Source organism: Periplaneta americana, chromosome 1, assembly GCF_040183065.1.
Source record: "Periplaneta americana isolate PAMFEO1 chromosome 1, P.americana_PAMFEO1_priV1, whole genome shotgun sequence".
Classification (NCBI taxonomy): domain Eukaryota; kingdom Metazoa; phylum Arthropoda; class Insecta; order Blattodea; family Blattidae; genus Periplaneta; species Periplaneta americana.
Genome location: NC_091117.1, coordinates 152,518,357 through 152,541,825, shown reverse-complemented (window position 1 = coordinate 152,541,825; position 23,469 = coordinate 152,518,357). Strand labels below are relative to the sequence as shown.

General features: G+C 37.1%; 1 protein-coding gene across 1 annotated transcript; it reads right to left on the bottom strand.

Moving 5' to 3' along the window:
• Positions 1–993: 993 nt before the first annotated feature.
• Positions 994–19,556, bottom strand: LOC138702139 (uncharacterized). The gene is made up of 5 exons (XM_069829751.1): positions 19,437–19,556; positions 15,527–15,604; positions 14,356–14,614; positions 9,710–9,753; positions 994–1,274 (listed from the first exon to the last, which is right to left on the bottom strand). Exons 2-5 carry the CDS (start codon positions 15,588–15,590, stop codon positions 1,195–1,197), a joined length of 447 nt encoding a protein of 148 aa, XP_069685852.1. The 5' UTR covers positions 15,591–15,604; positions 19,437–19,556; the 3' UTR covers positions 994–1,194.
• Positions 19,557–23,469: the final 3,913 nt, after the last annotated feature.

Sequence of the window (23,469 nt, the reverse complement as noted above, 5' to 3'; positions counted from 1 at the left end):
ATACCCCGGACATTCAATTTGTCTGTATTTTAATACTACAATTGAGTACTGAATTATTGTATTTATCTACTACTTAAGAGACGAAGTAACACAATTGTACGTACTCTAATTTCATAGGAGTGGTATGGTAAATGTTTTGTCTAAAATGAAGGAAGGTAGATGTGCTAAATTGAAATCACAATATAAATTCTTTTTTATTAAACCTCAAAATAGCTTCCATTCTGAACTTTAAATGTTGACGCGACGCGAACAGATTATGTTAACATGTACGATTCGTAAAATTCTCTTTACATTAAAATAACACAGTTTTGTAATTATTTCTGCAACATATTATGCAACAAGGAGTAAACGGAACTTATGGACACATTACACTAAATAAAGCTTAGCAATGATAAGCAATAAAGTTATGATATAATATTTCACTGAGCTCCATACACTGAAATAGAAAACCCGAACAAACATTACGGCCTGGTCTAGATCGAAAAAGTATTGACTGTGCCGTATTTCGCATTCTTGTGAAAAGATAATGTAAACTGTGAAATGTTCGTTATCAGTTGTAATAACTGTAAATGGCTAAAATACAATAATTTGAATAATAATATGGGACAAGGAGACGTTTGTAGTACTATAAATTGTAAGAAAAATAGGTTAGAGTTATCCTTCTTCCGAAAGATCCAGGAAGTGAGTTTATAGAATATAATATATAAACCTTATGCATTTCATATTTCAATAGTGGAAGGAAGGTGTTAATTTTTTCAAAAGAACACGATATCGAAAGTACAATACATTTTATGGTCTGCTAGGGAAAGAGTCTGTGATGAGGCGATAGTAGCGATCCTGGTGGTGAGCAACTATCTATGGATGCATATTTCAACTGTCTATGTTTGCATATTTAGTAAGTATTAAGCTTCGTGACTGTATATACTAGACTGTGGTATCAACATCTTATCGTCTGTCAATGATGTCTATGTTTGTAAATAAATTTAAATGAAGGATTGCAAAATGTATGCTTTATTTCTGTTCCTAGTTCTACTTTAAGCATATTAATACATTTTTGAGGTTAGAGTACTACATAATAAGAGCTTGCATTTACATATATTTGAATATATACAATCAAAGTGAATGTGAAATTAAGTGAGATAATTGAATACAGGTCTGCTCATAATCATGACAACTGTCTATTCACATGTGCAGTTAGGCTGTTGTAATTGGATTTCTGGTTGTGGCTGGATTGTCCACTGGAGTTGGGGCATCACTTGGTTTCTCGGTGTTGGCTGAAATGAAATACAATTAAGTGTTAGTGGTGATTGCATTATATTCAGGATTTCCATGCTCAAACTTTACTGACGATCATGAAATTTTAAGAGCAGCAAAATTCTTTAAACAATGTTGGTTGTGAGGTAACTATGGTTGGAAGGTCCCTGCTGTGAAATAATCCTGTCGCTGACTTCAGACATAGTTTACTGGAACAATCTTGCTCACGTCAAAATTTAATTGTTCTAGCGTAATTTTTACCTATGTTCGGAAATTATGAGTTCCTCATTAGAGGTGTTCCTACTCCAGGAAAGGAATTTCCCACGCTCCCAGGCTAGCAGAATTAAAGAAGTTCTTAATTTACATATTAGAAGATGTTAGCAATCAAATTGATTGAATCAATGTCATTAATAATTTATTTCCGCATTTCCGTTTATGTATTCAGCTGTTATTTATTTTTACATTTATTTGTGTACTTGTATTTGTAATTATTAACTTATTTACTGCATATAATAAGCAACTTATTTCTTTTTGCTGTTCTAACGGTTGTTGCCGTTCACTCATTCATTCTTAGGAAATCCCAATCCAACATAGACACTGCGTTCTATCGTAATTGCAAGACGAGAACTACCGCTGAGATATAACATAGGACGATCAAGGCAAGGAACAAACTTTCAGTTCCATAGCAGAAAGATAAATGTCCATTTTTTATTTATTCGTGTGTTTATTTTGATTTATTTTTTATTTATTTAACCTGGCAGAGATAAGGCCATCAGGCCTTCTCTTCCCCTCTACCAGGGGATTACAACTACAATATTAAGAATACAGTTGCAATTATAATTACAATTAATATTAAATTTACAAATACAATAAAAATCAAAGTACTAAAAGATTAATAAAGGCTAGACAGTTTATTGTTAGAATTTATAAAACAGTTATATTACCGGTTGTTCTGTATGGTTGTGAAACTTGGACTCTCACTTTGAGAGAGGAACAGAGATTAAGGGTGTTTGAGAATAAGGTTCTTAGGAAAATATTTGGGGCTAAGAGGGATGAAGTTACAGGAGAATGGAGAAAGTTACACAACGCAGAGCTGCACGCATTGTTTTCTTCACCTGACATAATTAGGAACATAAAATCCAGACGTTTGAGATGGGCAGGACATATAGCACGTATGGGAGAATCCAGAAATGCATATAGAGTGTTAGTTGGGAGGCCGGAGGGAAAAAGACCTTTGAGGAGGCCGAGACGTAGGTGGGAAGATAATGTTAAAATGGATTTGAGGGAGGTGGGATATGATGGTAGAGACTGGATTAATCTTGCTCAGGATAGGGACCAATGGCGGGCTTATGTGAGGGCGGCAATGAACCTCCGGGTTTCTTAAAAGCCAGTAAGTAAGTAAGATAGTTTATTGTAAAAGTTAAGAAGAGAGAAAATTTTTTTATTAATGAAGTAAAAATTAAACCTACTCTACGTAGTAAGAAAATGCTTAATAAGTTTGTTTTTGAACGCTACTAAATTCCGACAGTCTCTGATGTCAATGGGTAAGGTATTCCACAAGCGCGAGAGCGAGATTGTGTATGATGATGAATACGATGATGTCTTATGTGTTGGTATGCGGCTATTTTGCGTGCGTGTGAAGAGATTATGATATGATGACAGGTAACTGAAACAGGAGGCAAGGTAGGTAGGTGTAGAGGTATGAAGGACTTGGAAAAGGAGAACAAGGGAATGAAAATTTCTACGTTCGTTAAGCCGTAGCCAGTTTAGAGTTTGGAAGGATGGGGTAATGTGGTCAACGCGACGGATATCGCAGACGAAGCAAACACAAGAATTATGAACACGTTGTAATCTCTGCGACTGGTTGACATTGAGGTCAGTCAGTAGAAAATCACAATAATCAAAGTGGGGCATTACTAGTGTTTCCACTAGTATTTTTTTGAGTGATAACAGGAGAAATTTTCGAATGCTGTTTAAGGGATGTAGTGTGGAAAGCACTTTTTTGATAATATAAGTTACTTGGTTATTCTAGTTTAAATGCGTATCAAAGTAAACTCCAAGGTTTTTAACACAGGAAGCAAAAGGGATTATTATCGCTCGCGAAGTTTGTAACAAATATGGTGATCGGAAATCGTGGTCATCAGTTTAAATTCTGCACGTTAGCTGCTAAAATTATGCTGTCCTGTGTTGTCTTAGTGGAGGTCTGGCGACGTGGTGATCCCACATAACGGGAATCCCATCGTATGTCGTCTAGTGTCATAGCGAAAACCCCCTAATATGAACTTCACAGTAAATACCGCTATGGTTATGAATACTCACGACAGGTAGAAATAATAACAATACTATTTTTTGGCTGATACGTACATCTATTATCAGGCAGTACATCTCACTTGACGATATGTATCGAAGAACAACACTTGTTTGTATAACTTACATCTGAAGTTTGATTAGTGTAATATGTAGCTAATCAACGATGTATGCAATGGAGGCAGAAAGAAACTGGCCACCCTACTCCGTTATCTCCTGGTTTAGTTACCCGATGAGTGATACCTTATTGGTATCACATGTGAGGTTCAAATCTGACCGCGGACAGTTGACTAAACATCAATCATATTTTGTATTTGCCTTTGTAAAAACCGCTATGGTTATGAATATCCTCAACTGGTGGAAATAACGGTGCCGTATCCCCTATGTAACTATAAGGGCAAATAGTAGATACCACTATGGTTATGGATACCCTCAACAGGTGGAAATAATGGTAACATCTCCTATTTGGCTTTCAAGGTTAGATACATATTCAGTTTTTTTTTTTTTTTACAAAATGACGAGTGCTTGACTTTGCGCCATCTGCTCATTTGTAGTTTTTTTTGCCGCCATTGACATTGCCCTCGGTGCAACATGGGAGGCGAACTACATAGCATCGCATGATGATAATTATTGAAGAAATAGTGGAATGTCGGTATATCCACCACAAATTCCACTTGTACCCGCCAGGATTGGAACCCAGATTACCAGCATGGAAATCCGAGCCTCTAGCCGTTCGGTTAACGTGGGGTACCACGCAACAACAATGTAAACAAATGAAATCTCTGAGGATGTGATGCAACGTAGGATGTAAGAATTGAAATACAGTAATACGAAGGGAAGATATCAGCCAATATAATGTGTGAAAAGATTAAAACATATTGTCTGCATCTACAATATAGTTGGGACATGTTGAAAGAAAATAACAAATGAAAAACACGGCTAAAGACTTGAGAAACTGGAGCAACAGCAGACTTGAAATTCAAAGGCTGAAACAAGAAGAAGAGCAAGGAACACAAAAATAGCAGATCATACTGCTACTGATGATGATAACTACCACATATTGAATTCACGAATTCTTCGGTAGTTCTAATATTGTCCCAGACGGAAATGGGGAAAGAGGAAACCCAACAAAAAAAGTTTGGACATGTTTCGATTGTTTAGATTTAAATCAGTATTTCTCAATCTGGGCGTTATCTCCTCTCAAGTTGTACTTTTTTGTTTTCAGGGGAGCGGTAAATTGTAAGGGAGGGTGCAGGAGCGTTTAGATTTTATGGATATTACTGGAATAATTTTATGTGAATAATAATAGTCCGAATATTTAACAAAAGAATCTTAATTTATTTTAATATATTAACGTGCTAGAAAAAAAAATTATGGTCTATTTAACGACGCTCGCAACTGCTGAGGTTATACGAGCGTCTCTGGTGTGCCGGAATTTTGTCCCGCAGGAGTTCTTTTACATGCCAGTAAATCTACTGACATGAGCCTGTCACATTTAAGCATACTTAAATGACATCGGCCTGGGCCGTGATCGAACCCGCAACCTCGAGCATAGGAGGCCAGCGCTATACCCTCTGCGCTACCGAGGCCGACTACGTGCTAGAATTTTAATGGTACGTTTAAATATTTATATTTATAAACATTTAACTTAAGTTACCTATGTTTCAGTTTTATTCATGAAAATGGTAAGTTAAGTCATGAAAAAATGTCATAAATTTGTGATCATGCTTTTTCAAACGAGAATAATTTATATTGCCCGTCTTGGCAATATAGTATTTGCGTGAAGGTGTATGAGCAAGAGGCCATTGATCAAAAGAATGGATAAATCCGGGACTTTTGACAGGTGATAAAATTATACTTACGTCATTTGAAAAATAGTGGTAACACTGTTAATATTCAGCTCCCCTAGAGGTGACTAAGCTGGTAGCATGTGACGGAGTGGTGCCTGATCTGTGTTATTTGAAAGGAATAAGGTGACAATCTCATATACTGTGTATGCAGTGATTGTAATAAGAAAACTGTTATCTGCTACAACCTAAGGCCAAAAAATGTAAACATGAGCTGGACCCACTCGAAGTTATGTTTTATTTTTTTTATTTTATTGGGTTATTTTACGACGCTTTATCAACATCTAGGTTATTTAGCGTCTGAATGAAATGAAGGTGATAATGCCGGTGAAATGAGTCCGGGGTCCAGCACCGAAAGTTACCCAGCATTTGCTCGTATTGGGTTGAGGGAAAACCCCGGAAAAAACCTCAACCAGGTAACATGCCCCGACCGGGATTCGAACCCGGGCCACTTGGTTTCGCGGCGTTATGTTTTATTGTTATGATTACGAAGGTATATTAATCACTCATTCTTTTCCAGTTGGAATGCTCGTGAATGCTGCACATTAAACCACTTTTTTGGAACACCATTTACGTCCAGCAATGCGCCGGAAGCACCGAAATCTCTTGAGTAACATCCCATTGTACTTCATAATAGTGCTTATTGTCATGTGTCTGGCCAAGTGGTTAATATTTACATAATAGGTAGAACTAGGCAATTCTGGAGCATCCTCCGTATTCTCCGGATTTGAGTCCCTGCGACTACGATCTTTTCCTTAACACGAAAGGGCCATTGAGAGGTGTACATTTTAGAAATCGACATGCCATTATGGCAACTGTAGAGTAGTCAATTAGAAGCTTAGAGCGAAGTGACGCTGTGAATGGCAACCGTCGCCTTCCAGAAATATGACGATGGGTACGTGATACTGGAGAAGATAGCCAATACTGAGCCAGCACTATTACGCTGTTGCGAAACTGCTAGCGGGAGAGACAGACAGAGACACCTAAAGTTACAGGCCGGAGCACTCGGTAGGCACCACTGTAAAGAACTGTCAAGTCTTCAGCCATGTTTTTCCATTTATCATTTTCTTTCAACTTGTTTTAACTAGGCTATATTGTAGACAATATGTTTTTTATCTTTTCACAATTTATTATATTGGCTGATATAATTGTTTAGTATTATTTCAATTCTTATTTCCTACGGTGCATCACATCCTCTCAGATTTGGTTTGTTTATATTGTTGCTGCTTGCGCACCGTTAGCCGAACGGCTGGAGAGTCAGCTTTCCGTGCTGGTAATCTGGGTTCCAATCCTGGCGGATACAAGTATAATTTGTGGTGGACAAAGAAGGTGTTTAGTGGTAGATTTTCGCCAGTACTTCCGTTTCTTCTACCGACATTCCACTAATAATTATCAACATGCGATGCTATGTAGTTTGCCTCCCATGGTGCACCGAGGGCAACGTCTATGGAGTTGTAGTTGATGGAGGTCATGTTGATGCTGATGATAATAATTATTATTAAGACGATGAGTACGGAAAATATGAGGTCAAACATGGTTACGAAAAGAGAACGACAAAAGAGATTATGACTGCAATGACGATGAAAACGGTGACGACAGCAAATATGACGTGAAAACAAAGACGACAAAGGTGATGATGATGTTGATGCAGATGATTAGAGAATGTAAGACATACTCTATAATTGAGAGATTATTTCGTTAATTCGTCGTTTCTTCTTCTTCTTCCTCAAAAATTATCAGCCCTTACTAAAATGCAACAGAAGCCCTACAACATAGATATATACATATGGGAATTTTGTGACGTGGAATCAGCAAGAATCGGGTCTCCACATTAGACAACATAGGGAACTACTTTTACAACTGTCCTCGCCTAGAGTGGTTACCATTTTAGCTGTTGGAACCAAGACTCGGTCAAAACTATGGAGTTAGAAGGGCGATAAAATCTTTAGCTTGGCTTCCTTCGGAAAAGAAGAATCTCTGGATTCCTAGTCATAGATTTGGACGCATAAACGTAACCTGTTCCTGATAGAGGCCTGTAAGCAAAATCTGTTTGCCATTTGTTGGTTACGTTGGATTTGGATCTATACAGTCGAAAACGTCGTTAATGCAAGAAATTCTGTATTTCGTATTATCAGTGACCTTATTCATCCCTGCCACTCTCTTGCATCGAAAGAGAAGAGTGTAGGCGCCCGGGAGCACGAGTGCTTGCACCGCGGTCGAAGAACACATCGCGGGGTGATGCTGACATGACTGCTTTACAGGTATTCATTAAATTAGTTTAAATAGTTGTATAATATTACGTAGACTTCCAATTCCGAACAGTAAATACACTGGCCAACAGCCATTTTGCGTCAGACATAAAACTAACAAATTCTTACTAATTTCGACCTTCTGAATTAAAAAATAACAAGCAAAATGTTCCATCAGTTCGGGTTTTCGAGATGCACAATATAATTAATTTTCTATGCATTCTATTAAAAAAATCACTGTATTTCGTATGTAACTATTTTGTTTTATGAATGTGATGACCCATTATGTGAAAACAATATTAGTATAAGTAGGCCACCATGTTAGAAGCACTTGTAGAAACGGAAATTATTTTATTGCTCTTTTACGAGTCTATTTGGAGGGGGGGAAATAGGTTCGCGGTATGAATTTGCATGAGTTTACCTAATTTTACTTGAGATGTGCATTTCTTTCACTGTGAGCTTTAATGACATTACTGTAGTTTATATTTTGCAATAGACCACCTTGTCAAAACGACTTCTAGGAGCGGAAATTGTTTTATTGTCCTTTTCGGTTCCATTTGGAGGGGGAGAAACAGATTCGCTATATGAAATCGCTTCTGTTTACCAGGAGATTTCCATGGTATTAGTATTCTGTGTAAGACGTGTATTCCTTTAAAGTGTGCTTTAATAATAATATTCAAATTACGAATGGTTTATATGTGCGGATTTGAAGGTTGTAGCATTGCTTCTTGGAATGCAATTGGGCTACACAAAATTCTGCTGCTTTCTGTGCGAATGGGAGAGTCGCGCTCGAGATAAGCATTATAAAATAAAACGAAAATCACTAGAGCCAGGGAAGAAAAATATTATACATCAACACCTTGTACCTCAAAGTAAAGTAATTTTACCCCCTTCACACATTAAGTTAGGATTAGTAAAGAATTTTGTTAAAGGGATTAATCATAAAACTGAAGCATTTAAACATAACCAGGAAAAATTTTCTGCTATTAGTGACTCGAAAATAAAAGAGGGAGTTTTCAATGGACCACAAATTAGAGAAATAATGAAGGACAATCACTTCGAATCTTCGTTGCAAGGAAAAGAGAAAATCGCCTGAGTTGCATTCAAGGAGGTTGTATTAAATTTTCTGGGTAACCGTAGAAGTGAGAACTATGAAGAACTAGTGCAAAATTCATTGTTGACGTATGAAACTCTGAGTTGCAACATGTGCCTGAAAATTCACTTCCATCTTGACTTTTTCCACGAGAATTGTGACGATTTCAGTGATGAGCATGGTGAGCGCCTTCATCAAGAAATTTCAAGTATGGAAAAAAAGATACCAAGAATAGTGGAGTACCAATAAGCTAGCAAACTATTGTTGAACTTTATCTCGTGATTTACCTGATGCCCAGTATAAAAGAAAATGTAGAAAGAGAAAGCTGTAATCTTCTGAACAGTGAATATTTAACCTTATTGTCATTATATAAAGCAGTATTTTGAATAGATATAAATTCGAACATTTCTCAAAAACCGTAACCAACAACTGTTTTTTATAGTCATATTCGTATTCAGGAGGCTCAAATCATATAGAAAACATATCATATGCCCAGCACAAAAAAAAAAAAAAAGTTAAAATTTGTTACCGGTACTCAGTGATATTTTCAGGAAAGAGCTTAACAGCTCAGCTGCTACTCTTTATAGAGAGGTCAGCAGAAACGGGTGGGGAAAATCGAGATGTGACATGACCACTCGCCCGTACAGCATTTTATATGTATTTGAATATATATGTATAGACACATATACTGTATAGATATAATATCATTACAAAATCATTGAAGCAAACTACTTATTTAAACAACGTGATATTAGATACAGCTTTGGGGAGGCCGAGACGTAGATTGAAGGATAATATTGGAATGAATTTGAGATAGATGGGATATGATGCTAGAGACTGGATTAATCTTGCTCAGGATAGGGACCGATGGCGGGCTTATATGAGGGCGGCAATGAACCTCCGGGTTCCTTAAAAGCCATTTTTAAGTAAGTAATATATTAGATGCAACATTTTCTTACCTGGCGGCAATCTGCATTTCTGTACACATCCCATATCTAGCCACCTGAAAAACAACATTTAAAGTACGTTTATTACAACTTTGAAATGAATACAACAAGATAATTCTAATACTAAGTACGGTCCTGAAAATTTTCAAATCCAATATTTATGATATGTGGATGCCTTTGTTCAAATCAAAGGATTTTTTTTTGTCAAAAGGATTAATAACAATGTTGATGTAAATGAGAAGAACTGTTGTTTGCGAACAGTCAAGTGATCAGATAATTTTTTTCAGTGTTAATGAACGTTTTAATTAAAGGAAGAGAAGAGATTTATTCGAGAAAATCTCTGTAAGTACTTGATTGAACAGTACACGTTACCATTCAAAATGTTTATAAATGATTGCTTTATAGTTGCACTTAACAATTACCTAAGCGTTTTTGGTGTCATTGATAAAGTACTAAATGAACTGTGTGAATGTTACGAATATATTGAAGACGAGGGGTTTTCATTTCTTTAAAAAGTGTGATTACTGATTTAAACATAATAGGCCTAACTTGCTTTAAGTTTTCCTGTATTTCTAAAATTAGCCTACTATAACAATCTGTATTACATTTTGAAACCTATACGATCGCGGGATTTAATGGCGATAAATAATAATAATAATAATAATAATAATAATAATAATAATAATAATAATAATAACAATAATACTCGTAATAATAACACAGTAATAACTGTAATAATAGTCCACCGCTGTGGAGTAATGGTTAGCATGGCTGACCATGAAACGAGTAGGCCCGGGTTCAAATCCTGGTTGGGACAAGTTACCTGGTTGAGATTTTTCTCCGGGGTATCCCCTCAATCCATTAAGAGCAAAAACTGGGCAACTTTCGGCGCTGTAACTTATGACGTCGTACATAATCTCTCCCGTCATTCACATGTCTCTTATCTCACAGGTAAATTGTGATAGACACTTTATGGTTGCAAACATTACAGACCACACTCATAAGCCATGTCATAAGGTTTACAGGCGACTGCGAAATGCCGCACTTTGCGCCAGTTCCTTTGGTCTCATGCTTGTCCATTTGAGAAAGTTTCGTGACGATTCTCGTCGGGAGATCCAAAACATCCTCTTTTTAGTCTCCGAACATGATCCATGTATCTTAATGTTGTCTATCATCTGATATCTTCTTCTGCCCCGAACTTTTCTTCCGTTCACCATTCCTTCCAGTGCTTTCTTCAGTAGGCACTTTCTTCTTAGCCAGTGGCCTACCCAATAATTTATTTTTCTCTTCCTGATCAGTTTCAGCATTATTATTTCTTCACCTCTTTCTAGCACAGCTTCATATCATATTCTTCATTTTTCTCCATATCCACATTTCAAATCCTTCTAGTCTTTCTCTTCACTTCGCCGTAATGTTCGTTTCTGCTCATACAATGCCAAACTCTACACAAAGCACTTCACTAGTCTCTTCCTTAGTTGTTTTTCCAGAGGTCCGCAGAAGATGCTCCTTTTTTATTAAAAGCTTTGTTTGGCATTGTTATCCTTCTTTTGACTTCCTTGTAGCAGCTCATATTAGTTACTACTTATAGCACACCCCAAGTATTTGAAGCTGTCCACTTGTTCCACTGCCTCATTTCGAATTCGCAAGTTTACATTCTTCAATTTTTCTTCCTGTGACATGGTCTTCGTCTTATTTGCATTTATCTTCATTCCATACTGCTCATAGCTGTCATTTAGCTCCAGTAGCATATTCCTTATGTTAGTATCATCATCTCCTCTTCTGTATATCATCAGCAAATCTTATGCACTTTATTTTTCTTCATTCTACTATCATTCCTTCCATGTTCTAAAAACAGTTCTTCACTAAATCCTCCAAGTAGATACTGAACAGAGTAGGTGATAAAGGTCATGCTTGTCGTACTCTTCTCCCTATTCTACTTCCCTTTGACATATCTTCTCCTATCCTAACTTTGACTCGTTATGATATTGTTGAGTTAAAGTTATTAACTATAGAATGTGTTACTCAGAACACTGCGTCTTTTTTCGATGAGTAATGGTGTTTCTGAAGACGTTTCGATCAATCATCTAGTTGGGTTAGTTCAGATGTACAGTAGTTGCTAATTTGCAGGGAATTTGTAAAAGGACAGCACATTCATCGGGAGTACGTATCATACAGCGACACCCTCAGTTCTCTTCACTGCGCATGCGCGGTCTTTTACAAGGCATGTGACAAGGTCAGTAAGTTAGTTGAGGGGATATCTAAGTGACGTGAAGTCGAGGATCTTAAATCATTGAAATTTTTTCACATATTCCTCGGCCTCACGTCTCTTAGATATTCCCTCAACTAACCCACTAACTTTGTCACATACCTTAAAAGACCGCGCATGCGCAGTAAAGAGAGCCGAGGGTGAGATTTATCCGCTCGTGTGTCACTGTTCGGTAGATACTTCCGGTTGGACACAAAAATCTTTCTGCAATGAGACAAACGTCGTGAAAGGGGTTTCAGCGTAATGAATAATAGCCCTACCAAACTCTGGAACCGAATGAAAACTAACAAATTGTAATCGCTGATGTTGCTAATAATTTATGGACCTGCTGAACGATTCGCAGATGATTGCCTAAGGGCTGGGCACATACTGCAACAGACCCACCTCACAGGAGAGTGTCCACAGAAATTTCTTCTTATCAAAAGTGAACTCTTCTTGTACATTTGGTGAGTGGAAATATTCAATACTCAAGCCTTACGTTGCTTCCTCTACTGTCTGTTGGAGTATTTATGTCCGCAGGGTAATCGAAACAGTTACTTACTTAACGGGGGCTCTTTATTTAAGTTATTTTAAGTAGTTGTGTGATATTACGTAGAAGTCTCAGTTCCGAACAGCATTTTTTTTTTCAGGAAATAGCTAAGACAGTCCAGGCACAAGCCTTTACAAATGTCAGCAGACACAGGTGGGGCAAACCGAGATGCGACATAACCACTCGGACGGGCAGTAAGTGGTATTGCACAATTTTAGAGTTTTAGTGATATTGTTACAATAGATAGGCATAGATTTTATTTTCGATTAGATTAGCTACAGTAATCAGGGAGCGCGCGATACGGTCGCTGTTAAGGCTTTCGATCGGTGGGGGGGGGGGGAATTAAATTTTGTTTTTAACTCTAAAAAATGAAATGATGTTGATGTTTCAGTTTTCTAAATCTGTGCTTATTTTGACTCTATGATAATATAAAGCCCCTCAGGACGAATTTAAAGGGGCCAGCGCGTGTGTGAAGCTGCAGCCTTTAAACTGACACTCAGCTGACATTCCGACAGACTTTGTTATTCATTCTAACTAATTTTACTTTTCATTCAGTTCATATTTCGCGCTTTTATGTAGGACAAAAGTGTGTGGCAGACTTGTATAGGAAGGTAGGCTATCGATAGTATATGTCATATATCATATACATGCTGTACTTTGATACTCGTTTTCTCTATTGTCCGATTTTCAACATTTTGTAACATTTAAAATGCTCTAATGAATGCAGTTTTCCTCCAATCTCAGTGAAATTTTGTACAGAAGTCCACAGAAGCATGTGAAGTAAATTGACACATGTCTTATTCTGCTATTGAAAGTATTGTGATAAGTTTTTAAAAATATTGAAAAATTAACAACTAAAAGGGTAAATATGTTTTTCTCAAAAAGTAATTTGAAAAATATGAAACGCATATGTCATATTTTACCTACATCTATTAGAAATAAATTAAATATAAATTTAAAAAATTATGTAAACTTTGAAAATTGGGACAATTATAATTTTAGTATTAAAAAAAACAACAAAAATTAATTATGAGTAAACTAATTGGAATATCAAAGTGCAAATTTGTGTATTGCATATACACATATGTGTAAGAAATATGTGGTAGAAGTTTCAGATTAATTGGTGTAAAAATGTAGAAGTTAAAAATTTACAGATCCATAGCCTTAAGGCATTACGCTGCGGGTTCGATTCTCGATGGTATCTGAATTTTCTCCTTTGATCTTAACCTTTAGGCCGTACTATGGCCCTGGAGTTCATTTAGCCTCTAACAAAAATGTGTACCAGGGGTAGCCTATTTCTTTGGAGGTAAAGGAGGCAAACATCCGACCGACATCCGTGCTGTTACTAATGTCATTTGTGTACAAATGTGGTAGCCTTAGCCTTTGGGTCTCCATGGCCTTTACTTTACTTTAACTATAACATTGCACTTTCCGTTCTTGTCAAAAAAATTGATGTGAATATTCCTAATTTTAAAATAGTAATTCCCGGGTTGGATTAGATGTCGTAAGAAATGCAAGTAGTTAGGTGAGAAGAATGTCAGTTTTTTTTTTTTTTTTCTGGTAGGGTCCCTAATTTGCCTTATTCGCCCCGACTCTACGAACGTGCTCATAGATGTCGCTAGTGTCGAGAAGTATAGACCACTTAGTTCGTCAGAGACTATCCAAAGTGCACCACAAGCGGTAGAAACAAATGATGACGGAGAATTGTTGGGATGTCACAGGGTAACCTGAGTGCCCGGAGAAAACCTCTGTAAGATGGTTAAAGTTCTGTATCAGAATCTATTTGGTTTAAGTGATACCATGGAGAAAGGTAAGTGGAGCTATTTATTTTTATCCCGGACTTACAGAGATTTAGGCTCTTACCTCTGAACAGAGCACTGTCCCATGGTGTACACAAAACAGGTCGCATTGTTGTTGATAACATCTCTTTCCAAGCCCTCGTATAGGCAGGGTCCTGTGTTACCGGCCTCGGAACAGGTCTCTGTATTGTATTTGGCCCTCTCTGCCCTTATGTGTCGGAAGGCATTACCAAATATTTCAGACTCAAATTTCACTAAGTTAGAAATAATTTGGCCAAGAGGTCCAAATGGTTCCAGTCCGTTGGGTTCTGCTATACTTGCTCCTGGAAAAAATAATAGTGACTACATTCATAGAAGTCTACTTAGTGTCTCATTATTATGAACCGTAATTTACGAGACAGTTTCTGGGCATCATAAATAATAAATCCATATACAGTACATTTACAGACCCAGAAACAAAATTTGGGCTACCTGAATTTTCTAAGTTCCAGTTATAATAACATACTGCGCATGCTCAGTGTGGCCTAAATTTTGTTTCTGGGTCTGTGGATGCTGGACGCTTTACATAGCATTACAACTTCTATGGACGCACATTCCGTATTGTTGTATCGAATGAGAACACAAACATTGGTAACCTTTTCTTTGTCTCGTTTTTCCTTATAATTTTGGTTTCAGTGTTCAAGGGAACACAATTCATTTCAGTTCAGTGTGAACATTAATCACTGCTGGGAAGTGTTAAATTCGATGTAAGTTGAAACCTACATAATAAATTTGAAGCAGTGAGATCAAAAACCCACTAACTCCTTTTTTTTTTGGCCAAATTGGGTTATGGGCTGAAAGTAGTTTTTTTAATGTGTCCTGCTTATGTGGGAGGCAAGAACATCCCAATTCCGTCATTTTCCTGCACTAAGGCGGCTGTTTCAAATGCTGTAAGTGGAAATGAAAACCCCACTTACTCCATGTTAATTTTTGTGTATCATTACCGATCTTAAGATAATGTTTTGTTGCAGTGCACATAGTATATGCGATTTCTGGAAGCTTAGGCCTATATCTAGATACCATTTTTCTTATCATTTTAGTTTTCGCATCATAATTTTTAGTGGTTCAGATCTAAAGTCAATATAAATCGGCTGTTAATAAAATGGAGGCTCAAATTCAATAAAGAATTATAAAAATCTGTGTTTTTTTTCTTTTTCTTTTTTTTTTTTTACTTTATAATGGCACAGTAAACATACCTTGTGTAGAGTAGGACAGCAGCGTAACTACTAGAAGTGCAAAAATGGCTTTAATGGACGCCATTTTGTGAATGTTAGCTGAAAAATAAAAGAATTAAATGCACAACAAATATAATCACACATCGAATTAGTCTTTATTATTATATTTATTGCTATAATTTAAAAAAATACATAATTATTGTAATTATGCTATGCAAGGAAATTTGGCAATATAACCAAACAAAATATCGGAATGTGTTTCAATTTCTTGCGTGAGATTATCTTAAAATATCTGAATAACTTTCATGTTTGCGAACAAAATAATTAAATTAAAATACTTCACCAATAAAACAAGTGAAAATAACAATAATACAATAAGGAACTCGCAAGTTCATAAAACTAGAAAAATATAAGTTCGTATTACCTAATTTAAGAACAGAAGAAAATGAGATTACGTAGAACTCATACAAAATTCGTTTATATATATATATATATATATATATATATATATATATATATATATCTGTGTGTGTGTCAATTTCAGGGGGTTATTCTTTGAGATATTTCAAAGAAAAAAAGTTCAATACAATTTCTCTCAGTTTTTGCTTCCTTTTCGAGATATGGCGTGATTTAATTCTCAATAGCCTATGCTCAGTTAATTTAAGAGAACAACAGTGCATTATGATAATAAATGATTGAAAGAATTTTACTTTTGCCCTTTAAATGTGCAGAAATTTCATCCGAACAAACGTAAATTTTCGTTCTGCGAAGGTATTTTACACTGTTGCATTTGTTCGGATCAAATTTTTGCACATTTTAAGGATAAAACTAAAATTCTTACAAGCATTTATTATCATAATACACTGCTCTCTTATACTGACTGAGCACATTGAGAATTAAATCACTGACTTGCCCAGAATATACAATGAAATGTTTCATGTAAAACATTTATTTTTATCTCGAAAAGGAAGCAAAAACGAGCAAAATTGTATTAAACTTTTTTGTTCGAAATATCTCAAACAAGAATAACCCCCTGAAATTAATGAAATTACTTACGGTTCACTGTGTGTGCGTGCGTGTGTGTGTGTGTGTGTGTGTGTGTGTGTGTGTCTGTTTTCTTTCTTTTTTTTTCCTGGCGAGGCCTGATGGTCTTCTCTTCCATTCAGTCAGGATGAAAGCACGTATAGGAAAACATATTATCGTCCCACTCATTGGGTTAACGTCGGCGTACACTTTGAGTTTTGATTATCCCTCACCTCCGTGCCCCAATAATGTATAAGTTAATTGATTGATTATTGTTTGGGACCGCAAGACTCCTCGTGCATTAAGTTCGGTGTTGCAATATCTATGCAGTATTCTACTGTCCGTTATTTCAAGAGATAACGTCCTGTTATCCTTGATTTTTAAATTTATCTTAACATATTCTATTGCCCCCTTTAACCTGCACAGTTGTATTAAGCGCTCACATAATATAAATGTATTTAATGTAACACAGACAGTAGGGTAGATTTTCCAAGAAGGACATACAAATGGTTTATATATACGAATATCACTGCGATACGTTGGTTCGCAACTTTGGCTGTTTTTTCGAAAGTGCTAGATTGAAACTCGATCAGTTACGTAATGAAGTACAGATCTAAAGTATCGTAGATACGTCCTGAACAAAACAAGCTTATGTTAACTAGTAACAATGTAATATATCTTGAAGCAAAGATATTATAACAGCTATTTAGTACAAAAGTATGGGTTTCTTGGACAGTGTAAAATATTTTATTAATAATTTTCGCCCTCTTCAATTGTGTTGTTCTGATGTTTTTCACAGTTACTCAGTCTATAGGTACGAGTTTCTTAAATAGTATGAAATATTTTGTTAATAATTTTGCTCCTTTGTACGGAGTAGAGGCCCAAAAGTTAGCACCGCAGCCTTGAACCACTCCTTAATTTAAAAATCATTGTTGAAGTCCGAACGGTCGCATTTTTGGTAGATATCTTGAAACATTCATGTGCTGCCATCTCAGTTCCGCGATGTAGGTCCCACTAAAGTACCCTTTCACTCCCCCCCCCCCCCGAAAACGTAGTACGACGCCTCCTCAGATTGGTGCCATCTGTGCACCAGTCACAATATATCACGCGCGCCGAGTTGGGTGATATGGATAGGCCTATTGAATTGAAGTGTGACCATAACCCTGAGAAAATCCTTCAAGAATCTTGGCTTTGTCCATCCAAATGTGACTCTGTCATCACCGAGGTTCGAACCCGGATCCGTAATCTTCGTAAGCCAATGTTTCACCAACTGAGCTACCAAGGCGACTTCCCGGTTATGTTGATCTGATTTTATTTCGACAGGACTTCTAGTACCCAGCCGTAGTTACTCATAACGTATTAAAGTTTTTAAAAAACCTTAGCCATTAATTAATTATTGTAGATTACTTTATTTGCGCATGGTTCTTCAATGAACAATTGAAGGGTTTAGAGCCATAGTGGGCCTAGCGCCATTTATTAAAAACGGAGAAAGCAAGAGTTAAAGTTAAGCGAATACCATAGTTTAATGAAGATTGACATATCATTTAGTTTTAATGCATATATTTCATACAGGGACATCATTTTATTTTTGCTTCAATTTTCATTTTATCTGAGTTTTTTGATGTATTTCACTCCCACCCCCTCTACTAGTAAAGTTACAACCGTCCACCACACAGAACCAAGGCCGCGTATGCAGTAAAAGACGCCTGAACAGTACTGAGCTAGTGAGTATAGTACGTTCCAGAAATATGTTCGCGTTTTCCAGTGACGAAAGAGCTTTCAATATGGAATCATATTTTCGCACAGGTACTGTCGTCCGTTTGCCTACGTCGCATCCCGGTTTCCCCACCCGCTTCTGCTCGCCCCTCTGTAAAGGCTAGTGGCTGGGCTGGCTTAGCTCTTTTCTGAAAACATTAATTTCTGGTATGAATTGGACGTCTACGTAATATTATACAACTGTTTAAAATAACTTAAATAAAAGGGCCTCGTTAAGTAATTAATTGTCACGTGACTTCTACGACTCTGCGACAAAACTACTGGGACGGACAGTAGATAGCATGTCTGAGTAATTTTATCTTTTCGGATCGGGCAGAAGTGAAGATTGAATTTACAGTACGTAAGGTACTCTTTTATAGAGTAGGTACAGAATTATTTCAACATGAGTTACTAGTGCGAAGGACGAAACTGGTAATTGGAATTAGGTACAATAGTCTGTAGTGCGATAATATGCACAAAACAACTGAATTCTGTATCGACATGAACGGCCACCATTTTCAAAAATGTGTTTAACATCCATATTATGTTGATTTTTAAATTTAACTTCATTCTCTATATTGTACGCTAATATGCTGTAGGCAGTATAATATACACTGCATAATGAATACGTCCGAATGGATAGCTCAGTTCGTGAGTAAAACACATTGTTAATACTGTTATTTTGATTAAAGAAAAACCTAATGAAAATTATCAAACTCAAAATCGCAATATTTCCTAGTTTACGTAAATGGATGAACTGCTTTTCTTCCCTCCTATACCTAGTAAAGTGATTTGTTTGTATTTTACGCCAGTATCATCGAACTCCAGTCGTGGAAGTTGGTAGCAAACGGTGTTTCCGGTCCTCAACCGTTAATCCAAAGGTATAGCTAGGTTAATATTAGAAATGTTAGTAAAAATAAAATGATGTCCCTGTATTACTTGCTATATGTTTCCTTTGAATTGTGGAACTTCATTTTAACCCTTGCTTTCTACGGTGTTGGTAAATGGCGTTTGGCCCACTATAGTTGTGAACCCTTCAATTTTAGTTTTTTGCGTGATGTAAATGAAAAGTATTAATGTTATTCATACATTCACACTGCAGTTATTCTTTTACACTAGAACCGCAAATTAGCTCATAGAATGCAGTACCTACCTTAGGTAGCAGTAGCAGATAGCTGGTAACAATTGCGCTTTCTTACATACACTGACAGGACGGGAGTCTTTGCAACTTTATTTTATAGTGACACGAACATTACCTTGGAACCTACGTATAAATTACAGGTAACTTCCCGACATTAAGCTGATAACAAAGAAAAAAATTTGTAGGTGGGTATGTCAACGTTAATTTATCTTGACTGGGGTAATAAAAATGTTGCAGGCGTCGAATTTCAGGACTTCATTACGGTCTTCTGAATAGTACCTTTAAGGGATATTTACAACCATAGCCTTTTTTCCATTTCGTGTCGATTTCTTGATGTACTAAATTTTCCACAGTGTGCAATCGAATCCCAGAGAGGGCTTGGAATTGAACGGGTTACATCAGCTGCTTGTCTATGCGGATGACTTGAATATGTTAGGAGAAAATCCACAAACGATTAGGGAAAACACGGGAATTTTACTGGAAGCAAGTAAAGAGATAGGTTTGGAAGTAAATCCCGAAAAGACAAAGCATGATTATGACTCGTGACGGGAATATTGTACGAAATGGAAATATAAAAATTGGAAATTTATCTTTTGAAGAGGTGGAGAAGTTCAAATATCTTGGAGCAACAGTAACAAATATAAATGATACTCGGGAGGAAATTAAACACAGAATGAATATGGGAAATGCCTGTTATTATTCGGTTGAGAAGCTTTTATCATCCAGTCTGGTGCCAAAAAATCTGAAAGTTAGAATTTATAAAACAGTTATATTACCGATTGTTCTTTATGGTTGTGAAACTTGGACTCTCACTTTGAGAGAGGAACTTAAGTTAAGGGTGTTTGAGAATAAGGTGCTTAGAAAAATATTTGGGGCTAAAAGGGATGAAGTTACAGGAGAATGGAGAAAGTTACACAACACAGAACTGTACGCATTGTATTCTTCACCTGACATAATTAGGAACATTAAATCCAGACGTTTGAGATAGGCAGGGCATGTAGCACGTATGGGCGAATCCAGAAATGCATATAGAGTGTTAGTTGGGAGGCCGGAGAGAAAAAGACCTTTAGGGAGGGCGAGACGTAGATGGGAAGATAATATTAAAATGGATTTGAGGGAGGTGGGATATGATGATAGAGAATGGATTAATCTTGCTCAGGACAGGGACCAATGGCGGGCTTATGTGAGGGCGGCAGTGAACCTCCGGGTTCCTTAAAAGCCAATAAGTAAGTGCAATCGAATCCATTGTGTCACATTTCGGAATCATGACAACTTTTCTCGTTCTATAGCTTTTCTGCCCTCAGCCTTTCCCTTGATTATGAGTTGAAGTTGTTCATACTTCCTACTTTGCGTGATGTGTGTTAGATTTTCGACTTTTCTACTCTTTATCTTAGCAGACCTATTTCCCAGTCTCAATTCATTTCAGAACCTCTACTTTGATCTTCATAAAACACACATTTAAAATAATGTATTTATTAATCTGTTTTAGCATAAGTGATTCATTTGCTTATTAATATCTGTCGGGCTGAATGTCGGACTGACCAAATCCGGTCCATTTCCGTAAAGCAAAGTCCGAAGTTTGGGAATGTGTGGGAGTGAAGGATAGGATTCTTGGTGTGTATTTAATAGCCCAGAATACAGTTCGCCTTAAGATAGGCGACCGGGATGATTCTGACATAAGATGAGTTGAGTATAAGTTCTGATCCAAAGACTCGAACAGACAATAGTTGTCTGTCTCTTCTGAAGTGACCTGCGATACTGTAATCCAGGTCGCCAGAGACCGAGTTCAGCTCCGTCAGCCCAAATAGAACGAGAGAGAGTAGGAATTAAGGGAGAGTAACTTAATTCGGCGTGAGATGGGTGGGAGTGGAACGTTATCAAGAGCCTCGAAGAAGAAGAAGAAGAAGAAGAAGAAGAAGAAGCAGAAGAAGAAATGAGTGCTTGTTGCTTCTCAAGCCATTCCTAATACTGTATTTCAGGTCACCAGTAAACAAGTTAATTACCTCAGCGCAAATTGAAATGGGGTTATCGGGACAGTTTTAGTCAGACTTTTATGAGTTGTTTGTCTCTTCCACAGTCTCCAGATACCGAGTTCAGCCCCGTCAGTTCAAATAGGATGGGAGTTAGCAGGAATTAAGGGAGAGTAATTTAATTTTGACTTGAGATGGACTTGGGGTGGAACGTTATCAAGAGTCTAGAAGAAGAAGAAGAAGAAGAAGAAGAAGAAGAAGAAGAAGAAGAAGAAGACGAAGAAGTTTTATGTTTTTTTTTATTTAACGACGCTCGCAACTGCAGAGGTTATATCAGCGTCGCCGGATGTGCCGGAATTTTGTCCCGCAGGAGTTCTTTTACATGCCAGTAAATCTACTGACATGATCCTGTCGCATTTAAGCACACTTAAATGCCATCGACCTGGCCCGGGATCGAACCCGCAAGCTTGGGCATAGAAAGAGGAGGAGGAGGAGGAAGAAGAAGAAGAAGAAGAAGAAGAAGAAGAAGAAGAAGAAAAAGAGTGCTTTCCGCTTCTCAAGTCATTCCTGATACTGTATTCCAGGTCACCAGTAATCGAGTTAATTGCGTCAGCGCAAATTGGAATGGGGTTATCGGGACGGTTTTAGCACAGTCTAGTATATACAGTCACGAAGCTTGAGTTGATGAGGTTGCTAGGAACAATAGACTGTGCAGGTACTATTTCGCATTGTCTGTAATGAGGCGATAGTAGCGATCCTAGTGGTTAGCAACAATCTATGGATGCATATTTATTACATATTGAGCTTCGTGACTGTATATACTACACTGTGGTTTTAGTCTGACATTTATGAGTTGGGGAGCCTCGTTTATGCAGCAGAGTTTATGTCTCTACCCTCGCCGTTTCCACTGCTGTATTCCGGGGTGCCAGAACCGAGTTCACTTTTGTTTTACATTCCATCTTATATATCTCATTCCGGTTCTTGAAGTAAGGCCTACTGGAATATGTGGATGTTAGTGGTTATGATTTACATTCATAAGTTAGTGTTAGTGCGTGGTTTGTTTTGGGAACAGTTCCCTTAGTTTTCTTTGTAATTTCCGTCTTATTTTAGGGACTACAATTTTTATCTAAGGCATAACTTAGTACAGATACGGAAATAAAATTTGAAGCTCCCTTATTGTGTTGTTTTGCTTACAACACACTGCGCATGTGCAGTAAACCAGAGCCCCTGTATACTGTATATGCTACTTGTGGACAGTCGTGCGAAATTGTTGCCTACATACCATCAAGACTCGCTCCAAATTTTAATTCCGTAGCCTGTCTGTACAATCTTTCTGTTGCTGAATTCTGTTCACTTTCTGATCTATTATTTTTTTAATTAAAATGTGATCCTTTCTCTAGTAACAGGACTCATTATTGTTGTAAATTTTCTATGATACTGTGATGGTAAGTGATTGAAAAAATTCCTGTTGGGGGAAAATGTTGCTTTCGTTTCCGAAAGAAAAGGTAAATATTGAACATTTTATCTTCATTCCGGGGAAATCCCATTATTTGGAAATACGTATATAATAAAATTTATGACATCATTTTTTTACAGAATACAACAGTGAGATCCTACATTGGGATCAGCCACCGGCGTGGCTCAGTCGGTTAAAGCGCTTGCCTGCCGGTCTGAAGTTGCGTTCGGGCGCGTGTTCGATCCCCGCTTGGGCTGATTACCTGGTTGGGTTTTTTCCGAGGTTTTCCCCAACCGTAATGTGAATGCAAGGTAATCTATGGCGAATCTTCGGCCTCATCTCGCCAAATATCATCTCGCTATTACCAATCTCATCGACGCTAAATAACCTAGTCGTTGATACAGCGTCGTTAAATAACCAACTAAAATTAAAAAAAAATACATTGGGATCGAAATATTCAGTGTTCGACAGTGGATAGAATTCAGCACGACATGATCTATAAAAATAGTAAGGCCATTAATTATATACGTATATTATGTAATAGACCTATTTCGATTCAAAATACGAGGGAGAGTAAAAAAGTAACCTTAATAATTGTTTTATTAATTGAATATGTACA

Bases quoted from the DNA above. Each gene is read 5' to 3' on its own strand.
- LOC138702139 (XM_069829751.1), bottom strand. From the start codon at position 15,590: ATGGCGTCCATTAAAGCCATTTTTGCACTTCTAGTAGTTACGCTGCTG. The intron at 14,615-15,526 runs GTATGTTTACTG...TATTTTTTCCAG, and splicing joins GCTGTCCTACTCTACACAAG to GAGCAAGTATAGCAGAACCC. The intron at 9,754-14,355 runs GTAAGAGCCTAA...GTTGTTTTTCAG, and splicing joins GGACAGTGCTCTGTTCAGAG to GTGGCTAGATATGGGATGTG.